We start from the raw sequence: 13,379 nt of genomic DNA on the forward strand, positions 1-13,379 counted from the left end.
GGAGATTGACCATTATAACAAAATGGAATAATCATAACAATATGCTATGAAAACACTTTGTAAGAGTGATCTTTATCTCTGTCACTTGAGATAGCTTATGCCGGCATCACTAGTCTTGCACTTGATTGCTATTATTAAGTAAAATAAGAGTTACTTGAACTGAAGCCCTGTGATACTGTGATAGGTGGCCTAGAAGTGAAACAGCGACTGGGCAAACGGGCAGGTGCATGGATACTCAGAACCAAGGGATGATCCACATCCCTCAGGACAGGCAGGATGGCATGAGTGTTCATCAGGCCCCTCAGAAGAGCATGTCATGTAAAACTTATAGGTTGTTTATTTCTGGAATTTTCCACATGATAGTTTTAGACTGTGGTTGACCGCAGGGAGTGAACCTTAGATAAGGGGGGACTACAGTGTTCCCAAGATTGCAATGTCTACTTTTTATCAGGAGGCAATAATTAGTGCTCAATAAAGCAATAGGTGCCAATCCTCATACATAGGACCTTGTTTCTTTCAACTGAAAACAAATTGAGGCATAAAAAAATAGAACAAGATTAATAAAGTCATAAGTGGAGCATGGCTGGTACTACTGCATGGAATGCTGGTAGGAGTGTTGCAGTCCATCCATTGTGTATGTTCCCAGGACCAGTGTGTGTAGGTCTTCCATGCACGTGATACTGAGCTAGGACCATGTTGTGTTAACCAGCAGCTTATTCATTTATCTACTTTCATTTGAAAAACTCCCAATCTAGTCTTGGTCCCTTCTCCAGTAGGACCGTCCCACTGAATATGCCTGCCAGACTCAGCCAGGGACAGAAACTGCAACCTTGTTGTCATTGACACTGATGTTCCTGCCAGGGTCGCTGTTGAGCCTTGGGCATTGTGAGGAGGCGAAAGGCTTCCTGTCTTCAGCGTGCTCACAGACAGTGGCCAGCATAAGCTCACAGCTCAGGAGCGGGGGACTGCGCAACTCCTGTATCATACAGTCAGCAATGGAAGCAGGCTCATAAGCCAGCAGCATGTTTGCTCTTAAATCACCAATGTTTTCCATTTCCCCAGACAATTATGAATACCCCATTTTTATTAGTATGATCAGGGGATAAATTATTTTGTGCAATCCAGACATTGCCCCGAGAGAGACATACTGGGAATTTCCAATTTATATAAAAGTTGTTTTTTCCAGAAGTTTACATCATTTATTTTGAGCCCAAGCTGCAGTTCCCCAGAGGAAAAAAGTGATATGTGGCAATAACAACTCACATTTCAACAACCCGTGTTTGCTGGACCTTCAGGGTAGAAAGAGCCCAAGGCCATCTTTTTTACCTTTCTGGTACCTTTCTTTCTTTTTGTATCTGTGAAAATCAACTTACGTATGAATGAAAAACGATATACAAAATTGTGTATTACATCATCCCAGAGTCTAGTATTGATCATTTAATTCTAATGTCTTATTTTAATTTTTATGTACTTTTTAAAGATTTATTTATTTTTATTGCAAAGTCAGATAGACAGAGAGGAGGAGAGACAGAGAGGAAGATCCTCCATCCGATGACTCACTCCCCAAATGAGCGTGAAGCCAGGAACCAGGAACCTCCTCTGGGTCTCCCACACAGGTGCAGGGTCCCACGGCCTTGGGCTGTCCTCTACTGCTTTCCCAGGCCACAAGCATGGAGCTGGATGGGAAGTGGAGCAGCCAGGATTAGAACCAGCGCCCATATGGGATCCCGGCGCATTCAAGGTGAGGACTTTAATCACTAGGCCATGCCAGCAGGCCCTAATTCTAATGTTTTAAGAAGTTATTTGAACAGGAATCAAATCAGACACATGGAGATTCTAAACAGTTTTTGTAGAAAAGAAAACTGAAAGGCTGAATGACAGAAGGTTTTTGTACGCTGGCTCATTTACTTGCCAAATAGCTGCCACAGCCACAGCTGCGTCAGGCCAAAGCTAGAGCCAGGAAATCCATCCGGGTCATCGACATGAGTGGCAGAAATACATATGGTCAGGCTGTGTCTGCTGTGTATTCGTAGAGCTGGAGCAGAGGCTGTGCAGCCAGGACTCATGTTAATCATGAAGGTAGCCAGGGAAGCAGCTTCATATGCCGCATGATGCTCTCCCCCTCAAAACAATCTTTGCACTTTTCCCACCCCCCACTTCCCTACATATTATATTTCCTCCCTGCGTGCCAGCAACTGAAACAGAGCAGGCCCTCTAGCAGAACTCTTCATCGCAACATGTACACAGGTACTTGCAAATACTTGTGGAAGATGAAAAAACTAGGGATTTAAATTTCTTTTTTGCACCAAAGCCATCTTTTTTCCATCCTTTAATTCCATTTTTCATAAATATTTCAGAGTACCCTGGTACTAGTAGGCAAGTTATTAGAAAGCCTATTTCTGGTAAAATGAAATATTAATCATTTCTTTATCTGTCACTTATTGCTAAAACTAGCACCCCAACAGCTTTAAGCCCAAATCTGCTGACACTTTGTAATGACCAAGTGAGTCTGCTGACCCCATGGAGAAAAGTCAGAAGCCAGCTAACGTGGCCTGGGCTTCCCTTCCTTCTGCCGAGGCTGCCTTCAGGGGCCACTCCCTAGTGATGGGCGGCAGAATCCTCACGCGGGATCCAAGGCGGAACTTCCGTGGCTGTGGCAGGCTTACCTCCAGCAAATGCCTTAGAACACTGCCGAGGCTGTGGGCGTGGTGAGCCCGGGCTAACCAGGAGGTTGGGGAGAGGGGAGCAGTGCCTTTGAAGACACGGATGGCCTGCAGGCCAGTGCAGAGGTCAGTGGACGTGTGATAAACATTCAGGACTAGGGTGCATTTTGCAATCGGAAGGAGACACGAAAGCAGAAAAATCCAGATGGGAGTGAGAATGCTGGGTAATGGGGATTGGGAGCTGGTGGGTGGCTTTTACGAGTTCTATTCCTGGATCATGTCTAAATACTTGAATGCGAATGCAGAGCTGAATGGTGAGTCGAGACCGCACAGACATCTGCTACTCCAGGGGCGCAGCGAATCCTGGCGGTGGCATGACCGCTTCCAAAGGAGCAGCGAAGGTCAGGAGGAACCCCAGAACTCTGTTGTTGTAATCCGTGATATATGCACGGATGTAGAATATAAAACCGTATTCTCTCTATAACTGTCCGTTTCCAGGAAAGTATGTTGCTGTCTTTTTAAGGATTCAAGTCTAATCCCTGTCCTGGATAATTACAGAAGACAGGGAAAGTATTCTCAGACAACTCTATGTTCCCACATATAGTGAGATGCCACGACATGCCTAAAGTGCAGTTATTACTTTTTAACAGTAGCTTCAGTTCGTTTTACTGCTTCCAGTCTCTGAAAGCCTGAGTTTTAAAGATTCAGGAACTTCTCGCGTGTGGTTTTGGCGTTTTAAAAAAGCTTTATGGTCAGGCATATAGCTTTGTTCATACAACTTTGCCTGTTTTATCTGCTTGCTATAGCTCCCCCTGCCGTCCGAGTGACTCGACAGAAAAAGCTTTGAGGGGAAATAGAAAAAAAAATTTTTTTAGATGATTACTAGCCGTTGTATTTATTTCAGAAAGACAAACTCAAACTTCTGCTTATCGATGGACAATATATGGGCAATTGATTCACAGTGCCAGGCCAACTTTAGGGCGCCTGAAAGCACTGTGTGGGCATAGTGAGACCAGGCTGGCACAGGGCGGGGGCGGCCAGGTTGATGGCTTCCTGGCCACGGGAGGGGTTAGTGGAAGAGTACAGAAAAGCATTTATTATAGAGTTTATTTTTATAAAATGATATACAGTATTGTATGTATTTAAAAAGCATTTGGTACCACTTAGGGCCACACTCACGTATTTAAAATACATACATGCCTCTCAACTGTGTATTTTTAAGTTTGCATGTGTTTAAGTCATTGGCGATTCAAGATGTAAGGGGAAGAAAAAACGAGGTTACAGTAAATCTTCAATAGAAATCAGCTGAATTTACTGAATAATGAGTTGACCGCACTGAAGGCAAATGACCAATCCAAATCAGCCAAAAATAACTTTGAGTCAGATGTTTTCCATCTTTCAACTTGCTGGTTCTGACAGTTTCTTCAAAATTTGCTACACATCAGAAGCCTGATAACTGGTCAAAAGTGGGCTTTTGTTTCTGTTTTTGTTGTTAAAACGAAGTACGACTCCCGAGGGTCGGGCACAATGGTAGCCTGGCTGGTTACACCTGTGCGCAGCTGCGCCCCGGTTGCTGCTGGAGTGTGGGGTGGCCCTCGGCGGCCGCGGGCTCCTGCCGGCCTCGTCGCGCGGCCCACGTGGCTCCCAGGCGCTCTCTGAAGCTCTCCGTCTTCCTCTCTGCCCGCAGGGACCCGCTCAAGATCCAGCAGCTGCAGAAGCAGATCCGCCTGGAGCAGGAGGCCAGCGCGCGGCACTCGGGCCCTCCCTCTCCGCCCTTCCCGCCGCCGCCCGCCTTCCCTGAGCTCGCGGCCTGCGCGTCGCCCGCCTCCCCGGAGCCCATGAGCGCACTCGCCTCCCGCTCCGCCTCCGCCATGCAGTCCTCCGGCTCCTTCAACTACGCGCGCCCCAAGCAGTTCATCGCGGCGCAGAACCTCGGCCCCGCGTCGGGCCACGGCACGCCGGCCTCCAGCCCCAGCTCGTCCAGCCTCCCGTCGCCCCTGTCGCCGACGCCCAAGCAGTTCGGCCGAGCGCCCGTGCCGCCCTTCGTGCAGCCCTTCGGCTCCGAGGCCGAGGGCTCCTGGGGCCCGTCCTCACCGTCGCCGCCGCCGCCGCCGCCCCCGGTCTTCAGCCCCAGCGCGGCCTTTGCGGTGCCCGACGTGTTCCCGCTGCCGCCGCCGCCTCCGCCGCTGCCCAGCCCGGGCCCGGCCTCGCCCTGCCCCGCGCCCGCCGCCCGCTTCGGCCACAGCCAGCAGACACCTGCGGCCTTCCTCAGCTCCCTGCTGCCCTCGCAGCCGCCGCCAGCTGCCGTCAACGCACTGGGGCTGCCCAAGGGCGTCACCCCCGCGTAAGTGACAGAGCCTCCTGGGTCCTACGCTTCCTCAGTGCCCTGGAACCCCAGCACCCCGTTTAAGATGCCACACTGGCATTGCCCAGCACTTCTTCCCTAGGTGCCCTCTGCGTGACCACAGGGACCGTTTGCCATCCCCCATGCCGGTAATGACTACCACCAGGGTGGCCTGGGCTAGCACTGATGGGGCGGGCAGCTAAGCAGGTCTCCTGTGTTGGTTTCACCTGCCCCAGGGTCCACAGCTGAAGGAGCAGTAATTAAAGTTCAGTGGCCACCTCCCGCAGTCACGTGGCCACTAAACCTGAATTTCACCCCATGTGTGTCGACTTTCCATGGGGTTGCTTCAGTAAGCAGGAGGTTAGGGATTTAGAAAAACCAAAAGGAGCAGTCATCGAAACTTTCCCCACATTCTAGTGACTGCTTGGAAGAGAAACGAGCAAGTTGTTGTCTATCTTCCATTAAGTGAAGTGTGCGCCCTAGGATGACCTGGTGGTCTGGGGTCTGTCCCCGTCCCCAGAGCGCCCAGCTGGAGCGCAAGGCCCCTGGCTCCCAGTGGCCAGTATTTGCAGGTTCCCTTGTAACTGCCTGTGCCCGACAGTGCTGCGGCAGCCCTACCAGATCTTGAAAATGGAGCACCTCTGAGGACAGACAGGCTGACATCTACCCACGGGCAGGCAGCCTTCCACGGGAGCGCCTGCAGCAGGTGTTTGGCATGGTTGGGGAACAGGGGAATGAGGCCAAGCCGGCCCCTGTCCTAAGCATTTCAATACCTGTCTCAGCTCGGCTGGTACCCTGCAGCTCTGGCCAAAAGCCCTAGCTGTTGAGAGGAAAAGAAGGAAACGCTAGATGCAGTTATTCTCATCCAGCCATAACGTGCTCCCGTTGCAGGGGTGTCCTGGGTCACCTTGCAGGCAAGTACTGCTCTGGCCGGTCTGGCCGGGGTGGACCAGGGAGCTCTGGGTAGGCTGGGCACTTGGGAAATGTTGGTTACGTAGGTCTTATGCTTGGCATCCTGTGGGCTTCTGGCATCCTTGCTGGAAAAAGCAGAGTCAAAAGAGACGTAAGCAAGAGGGTACTTTAAAAAGCTTGTAGAAAATGCAAATTATGAAAAAGCCATGATGGCTTGGTTTTTGTTTTTTCTTTTTTTTTTTTTTTGCACTAAATTATGCTTATCTTTTAAACGATTTATTTAGAAGGCAGAATGTCACTCCTCAAATAACTTCAGTGGCCAGGATGGGCCAGGCCAAAGCCAGAAAGCTGCAGCTCCCATCTGGTCTCCCACATGGCTGACAGGGACCCAAGTGTCAGGGCCAGGACTGTTTCCTTGACACATCGGCAGGGAGCTGGATGAGAAGTGGAGTAGCTGGGCATGGGACCAACACTCTGACATGGAATGCGGCAGTCCCAACCTAGGGTCTACCCAGCTATGCCAGAGTGCTGGCCCCTGAATACACTTATCTTTGAAATTCATATTTCCACAAAATTTTTTGAAGGGACTTCTAAAAACGAGGAGAGGAATCTGCCTAGCAATGATGCCGTAACAGGTTTCTGGTGAAAATGGTCGGCTTGCCTAAAGAAAACTTTGCCTTTCTCCCATGCTTTGCTGTCATTTGTTTAGCCGACACAATATGAAGTATTGTCTTGAAGGAAATTATTAACAACAGATTTTAAAGAGTAGGAATTTGATATAAGACACTTCTCCCTAAAATGGTACCGATCCTTGCATCCCAGGAAGACACAGTAAATAATCGGTTCTGATGTCTTTCGTACAGAAGCTGAGCAAATGTTTTTAAAAGGCATTGGGTGATCCTGCCTTTATCGTCTTCAGTGAAAGCTGTGGTTTATTCCAATCTTTGTAACTGTAACGATTAGCAGCTTCCAGTAAAAGGAAGCTCATTTTATGGAGTCAGACTATTTCGTCGTTGCCACGAAAGATTTCCGTAGTTGTGTCATTTCTTAAAAGTTCATGGAGAAGCCCTGCTGATTCTGTGGCTGTGGAAAACTCCACCCAAAGGTGGTGAAGTGCTGGGACACTAGAGTGGAGTGGCCGTGCTGAACTGCACATGTCCGTCCCGGGGCCAGCCCAGTGAGCCATTCCCACATGTCACACTTTGTCTCCAAGGAATTTTGCTATTGCTACATCACATGCACTTGGCATATTCAATGGTTCAGCTGGGTTACTTGTGTCTTTTCAGGCATTATTTTCCCCTGGTGTATTATGCGATCCCTTATTTGCATTCTGAATTAAAAGCAAAAAAAAAAAAGTTGCTATTTATTCATGGTTGTAAGCCAGATGATTAGCCAAAGATTGTCCCTTTTAAGGGTGACCATGGCTAATTGGCATACTCAAGCATATAGGAACTACCAAGCTGTTGGCGTGTATGTGTGTGCGCGCACGCTTTATTGGGAATTTGTGATCGCAACAGCAAATCCAGTTTCACTTAGATGTGTTGTTTTTCTCACTGGATGGTTTTGCCATATATGTCAGGTCCCAGCAAATTGATTGATTATACCTAATTCAGGAGAGTTGGCTTTTCCCTTTGCTTTGTTTGACCAAAGTCTTAAATGTCCATGAGTCTGTTTTCTTAGTCATCTGTGGCATACTTGTCCTTGTATCCTGTTTGTGTGTTTAGCCTTGCCCTAGTGTTAATTTGAAGAATAGTTGGTACTACCCAGGTTCTAAACAGCTTGTGAAAAGGTTGTTCCTCATGTGGCTAGAGGTCAAGGATGGCGCAAAAGTCAAGGGTGCCAGTGATAGGCCCACTCATTTCTGCCTTCTTGGCTTCGTGGTTTATCTGGCACCTGCATGCCGCTGGTGGTGAATTGAGAACTGCAGGTCTTCAGTGTCTGCTTCCAGCAGCTTCCTTCTTCCCTGGGGTAGTGGGCTCACGGCCGTGCAGGTCTTGCCCAGCTGAAAGCTGCCGACACAGGTGGGACGCCGGGGCGGTTTTGCAGATGGATGCCACGAGGAAATCTGTATGCACTTTTATGAAATTAGTGTAGCCTGTTCCCCCTCAACTCCTATAATGGTTAATTTTACACCTTCTCATGGCTGTGACCCTTGGCAGGTTGGTCCTAGGAGATGATGGGCACCCATGAGCCTGGCCAGTGCCCCACGGGCCAAGGGCAAAGCCTTTCTGAGCCGGCTCTGCTCGAGGTGCGTCATGCAGGGCCCAGCCTGAGAATCGGCCGGCCTCTGGATCTTTTGCCCACATTCACAGTTCTCACCGGGGAGTGGCGCACAGCCACAGGGCTGCAGTGTTTTGTACTCTTAATTGCCTCTTTTATATCAGTAGGTCTTTGTGTATGACAAAAAGGAGCGCGTGTCAATTAAAAAATGTACTAATTGGGAGGTCCTAATGAGAGCCTTTCTTCTGCAGGCACTGGGCTCTTTGCGGGCGTGATCTCATTGTCCCACTCCTTCTCCCTGACTTAGACGAAACAAGCGGGCGGGGACAGTGTCGTCATTCTCTAGACTAGAGGTGCAGGATTTCCCAGGACTCGGGCGAGGCCTGGGGGCCGGGGAGCGGGCGGGGGGGTGGGGACCGTGGCTTAGCCATGCATGTACTGCCTTGGCGGAGCTCTAGTAAATGTGATAATTAACCAAAGCAGGTGCAGAAGGAAAGCAGTAAAATCCCAAACCTTGAGAAAAAGGATGGTAACAGATGTAGCTGTAGCTTTCACTTCACGATAGAGAATTTTAGGAAGTTTTCAAGGAAAGACAGTGGCAAGGTGGTAACCGCTGAGAAAGAACCCAAAAGACAGGAGTATTGTCACCCTGTCACTCATGAAAGCAGGTGCGGGCCTTGTCATTTGCTGGGAAGGAGAGGTTGGAGGTCCCTGGGACCATGGACTCATTAGCATCCTGTATGTAACAGCAGTCCAGAAAAAGTTGTATTCAGTCCTGGGCGTCGGGTTAGTCGGAGGGCCTCCAGGGCCCTGCATGAAGGGGTGATGATTTTGTGGATGAGTCTGTGCCCCAGGAGCTGCTGGGAGTCAGGTCGGCTGCGTGGTCTGTGGCTCGTCGTGCAGAGTTCGTGAGCAGGGCAGTCCCAAGCACCATCATCGTTTTAGAAAATGGATAATTAAAGGTGTTGATTTTCATTTCAGTCTGAGTGTAATGTTCTCATTTTTCTTTGTGCTTAAACTTTGACTTCATCATAATAAGCGAGTTACAAAAAATAGAATGGATACATAAAAACTCGGCTTCGGGATTTTCAAAAAGCATCATGCGTAGATTCCATTCTTGAATATAAAAGATGTGTAAATGCCAATTTGTTAGGGAGTTTGCTCACAAATTGTGTGTGATGTGGCCATCAGGTCTCACCGAACGCAAGGAGTGAATTCAGTAGTTAAGCTGTTTTTCTGGTTGCTGGCCTGGAAGCTGATCTGTTAAATCAGCATTGGACTGTGGAGACCTGAGTTTCTGAAATGCACTGAGAGAACTGAGTGTGTATCAAGGGGAGGATACTCGGAGATCCCCCAGCAGCACAGAGCTCTGGGGCCTCGTGCTGGTTGCCATGGCTGTGCATGTTTTGGGGTGTTTCTAGCCCCAGCCACATGAGTTCCCTTTTTGAGCTGGCAAGTGAATTAGTGTTACAGCTAGAGTAAACACATCAGTACCGTTTTGCACAGATGGACTGAGTGTGTATAATAAGTGTTTACTGAGGGAGGCCTGATGGATGTGTATTGGCGAAGGTTTGTCTCCATGTGGACTTTTCAGTTCTGATTTTGCTGACAAGTTACTTTCAGTAAGCTTTGTTTAATTGTATGAAACCATTATGAAAGGAAATCGGTTTTGTCACCAGATAACTCTTGTTTGTCTCTTAATGGGTTATCATCCCTCATTTACCTAAAGCAGGTACGCTTTGGGGAATACAACCAACTTACATTAAACTCCGACCCAGACTCTGTTTTACAGGAAAACAAGCTCACCCTGCCAAAGCTTTGCCTGAGAAAGTTCTTGTTGCTTTTCTGATGCCTCCTGTCCCAGCTCTTGTGTTCTCTTTGTGTCTCTCCCTCCCTCCCTCTCTTCCCCCTCCTTCTCTCCCCTCTCCCTCTCTCCCCGCTGCACCTCCCCACCACCCAAAGGTGATTTTGTATCACAGTGTCCTGTCACTCAGCCTCTATTCCCAGCACCCAGGACAGGGTTGAGCACTGGAAAGTCACTCAGTTTGGGTTCTTTGCAGCTCTTGGAAATTCTAGTCCAGAATCCTTGGTCTCTTTTTCAACTCTTCTCAGGGTTGTGCTGGACCCCCAAACTGAGTGTCTAATGCCAGCCCCTCCAGAGGCGTTCTTACTATACCAGGTCCACTTAACATTTTAATTCACATTAACACCAATTGTCTCCTCTGTAACCCTGTGAAATAGGCTACCATCCATGTTTCACACCATTGGAATCGAGGCATGTAACCTTTAGCTAAGTCATGAAAGTCACATAGCTTGGAGGGTCACTCTTGGGCCTTTATCCACTGGCCCGGAATTCCTCCCCCTTCTCTTGTCTACTTGCCTCCTCCTCATCAACTCTCCGTGGCTTTCTTAGCTTCTTCTCCCCTTCCTGGAGTTATCGGCAGTCATTCCAACCAGAGCTGCCTTCTTTTCCAGCCCCATTGCTTCTAGAACTGATACCTTGCTCCTAGATGTACACCCAGCTTGGTGTACATAAACCTTTTGAATGTCACATAATGCAACATTGAGGCATTGACTTTGCTTGTATCTTTATTTTTTCTTTTTATACAGCAAACTTGTAATATATAGTAGAAAACCAGTGTCATCAAGCTATACAATCACTTATTTTGGAAACTAATACTGTTTTTTCTAAGCTTACTAGTAAGAATTCTTATTGCCATAACACTGCATAGCTAGTTATTTAGTAACATTTTTGGAATAACTGTTAGACATTTCTGTTAGCTTCCTATTCATTTTTACTACAGTATTGTTCAGATCCAGAAGATGAGTACCTTGAAGTTTGTAAATAAAATAAAATGTTATTGGAAAAGGAGAACCAGAAATTAAGTAAATATTTTAATAATGCTAGTAATTTTACTGTGTTTAGGAAACTGACTTACTGAAAGAAATTATAAGCATCCTTATTTGGCCAAAGAGTAAACATATTTTATTTGAAAGGCAGAATGACAGAGAATGGGGGGAAAGGGGTGTAGAGGAAGTCTTTGTTCGCTGGTTCATTTCCCAAATGGCTGCAATGGCCATGGCCAAGCTGAAGCCAGGAGCCAGTAGTTTCTTCCCAGCCTTGCACATGGGTTCAGGGACCCAAGCACTTGGCCCATCCTCCACTGCTTTCCCAGGAGCTCCTGCAGGGAACTGAATCAGAAGTGGAGCAGCCAAGATTTGAACTGGGATGCCAGTATTGCAAGTGGTGGCTTTACGTGTCTCACTGCAACACCAGCCCAAAAGAGTAAATGTTTTTAAGTGCTTATTTTTATTTATTTGAAAAGCACAATGACAGAATGATCATCCATCTGTTGATACACTTTCCACATGATCAAAACCACAGGGGCTGGACCAGTCTGAAGCCAGAAGCAAGGATCTCCATCTGGGTCTCCCACCTGAGTGTCACAGATCCACGTACATGCGCTGTCATTTGCTAACTACCAGGAACATTAGCAAGGAACTAGATCAGAAATAGAGGTGGGACTCCATCACAGGCACTCTGAATATGGGGTACAGGCAGCCCAAGCAGTAGCTTAACATGCTGCACCATGACATCCACCTCCAAAGAGCAATGTTAATAGTTGTATTTGAAACAAGAAAATACATGTGTGACAGGAACCCCAGGCACGGGGAGGGGCTTTCTGCGAGATGCACGGGACCAGTTCTAATCACCCCCTGAAAGAATGAAGTGCATCAGACTGTGCTGTGCAAGCAGCCGAACCTCTGCAGTGAATAGACAGGTGTTTCCTTATCCAGTGGAACTTCTGGCTTGTCTTAAAGGAAAAGGTCTCTGCTTCTCTGCGGCTGATCTCATCTGCCCGTGATGGTCACGCGTTATTCCCCATCCTTCTCATTAGCGCCGAGAGCACAGCTCTCACATAGCCTGCGGTCAAACGCAGTGACACCTTCTGTCATCAGCGGCTGCTAGTCATCACACAGTTGTGCAATTTGGTGATGTTGCTCAGCTTTGAGAGTAACAGTAGGAACTTGTATGTTTGCAGCGTCTGAAGTAACCAAGAGTACCTGTCTTCCTCTTTACCTCTGGGGTGACTTTAAAACCCAGCGCTCTACTTCCCGAATGCTGCAGTTGGTATTTGTTCAGAAGCTGGCTTTGCACATGAGGTCTCACCTCAGATAGTTCTGGCACAAGACTGAGGAGGGAGAGGAGGTTAGAGAGGAGTCCAAGTGCAGATCCATAATGCAGCCATTCACTCATCCCAGCAATACTATTTGAGTGTCTATTAACAAGCATTGTAATTTACAGAAGAGCCATGGTGGCTGGGACCATTTTTAAAGAACACATACTGGAGTGTGATGGGTGCTAATAAGAAAACAAACATGGTACAGTAACCAACTGGGTACCTGGGAGACATTAATTAAAGGCTGACAGACACTGGGGAAAGAGTTACAGATGGGAGAGGGAACCAGATTAGGGAAGACACCAAAATATACACATTTCTTAAAGATTTTTTTTACCTTTTTTTTTTTGAAAGGCAGAGTTAGAGGGGAGGAGAGAGACAGAGATTTTCCATCTGCTGATCCACTCCCCAAAGTGGCCACAACAGCCAGAGCTGAGCGAATTGGAAGCTAGGAGGGAGGAGTTTCTTCCAGGTCTCCCATACGGATACAGGGTCCCAAGGCTTTGAGCCATCCTCTGCGGCTTTCCCAGGCCACAAGCAGGGAGCTACATGGAGAATGGAACAACTAGGGTATGAACCAATGCCTGTAGGGGATTGTCAGCAATGCAGGCAGAGGCTTAACCTCCTAACCCATGGTGCTGGTGTCTGCATATTTTATAGAAAGATTATTTGTGAGGTAGAGTTACAGAAAGAGAGACAGGTCTTCAGTCTGGTGGTTTACTCCCCACACAGCCACAACAAACAGGACCTAGGCCAAGTGGAACTGCATCTCCGTCTGCTACATGGGTGCAGGGTCTAAGGATTTAAGGCATCTGCTACTTCCCTAGGTGCATTATCAGGGAGCTGGATCGCAAAGGGAGCAGCTGGTTCTTAAACTGGCACTCTTATGGGATGCTGGCATCAGAGGCAGAGGCTTAACCCACTGTACTACTGGGCATGGCTATGTTTAAAGAATGCATGGCTCTCAAAATTGAGGCTGTAAACCATAATCCCTTCACCTCCTGCCATCAAGCTCTCTCAGGTCCGTTGCCCAGTTGCCTATCAAGATTAATTTCCAAT

General features: G+C 48.0%; 1 protein-coding gene across 2 annotated transcripts in view; it reads left to right on the forward strand.

Annotated features, from left to right (window-relative positions):
- Window positions 1-13,379, forward strand: part of PALLD (palladin, cytoskeletal associated protein) — a 390,044-nt gene that overhangs the window by 346,975 nt on the left and 29,690 nt on the right. For both annotated transcript variants that reach the window (XM_040965793.1, XM_040965794.1), the window contains exon 10: window positions 4,351-5,007. In XM_040965793.1, the coding sequence (XP_040821727.1) occupies window positions 4,351-5,007 (657 nt within the window). The remainder of the gene's footprint in view (window positions 1-4,350; window positions 5,008-13,379) is intronic.

The sequence above is a fragment of the Ochotona curzoniae genome, unplaced genomic scaffold, assembly GCF_017591425.1.
Source record: "Ochotona curzoniae isolate NIBS_2020 unplaced genomic scaffold, NIBS_Ocur_1.0 scaffold_4505, whole genome shotgun sequence".
NCBI lineage: Eukaryota > Metazoa > Chordata > Mammalia > Lagomorpha > Ochotonidae > Ochotona > Ochotona curzoniae.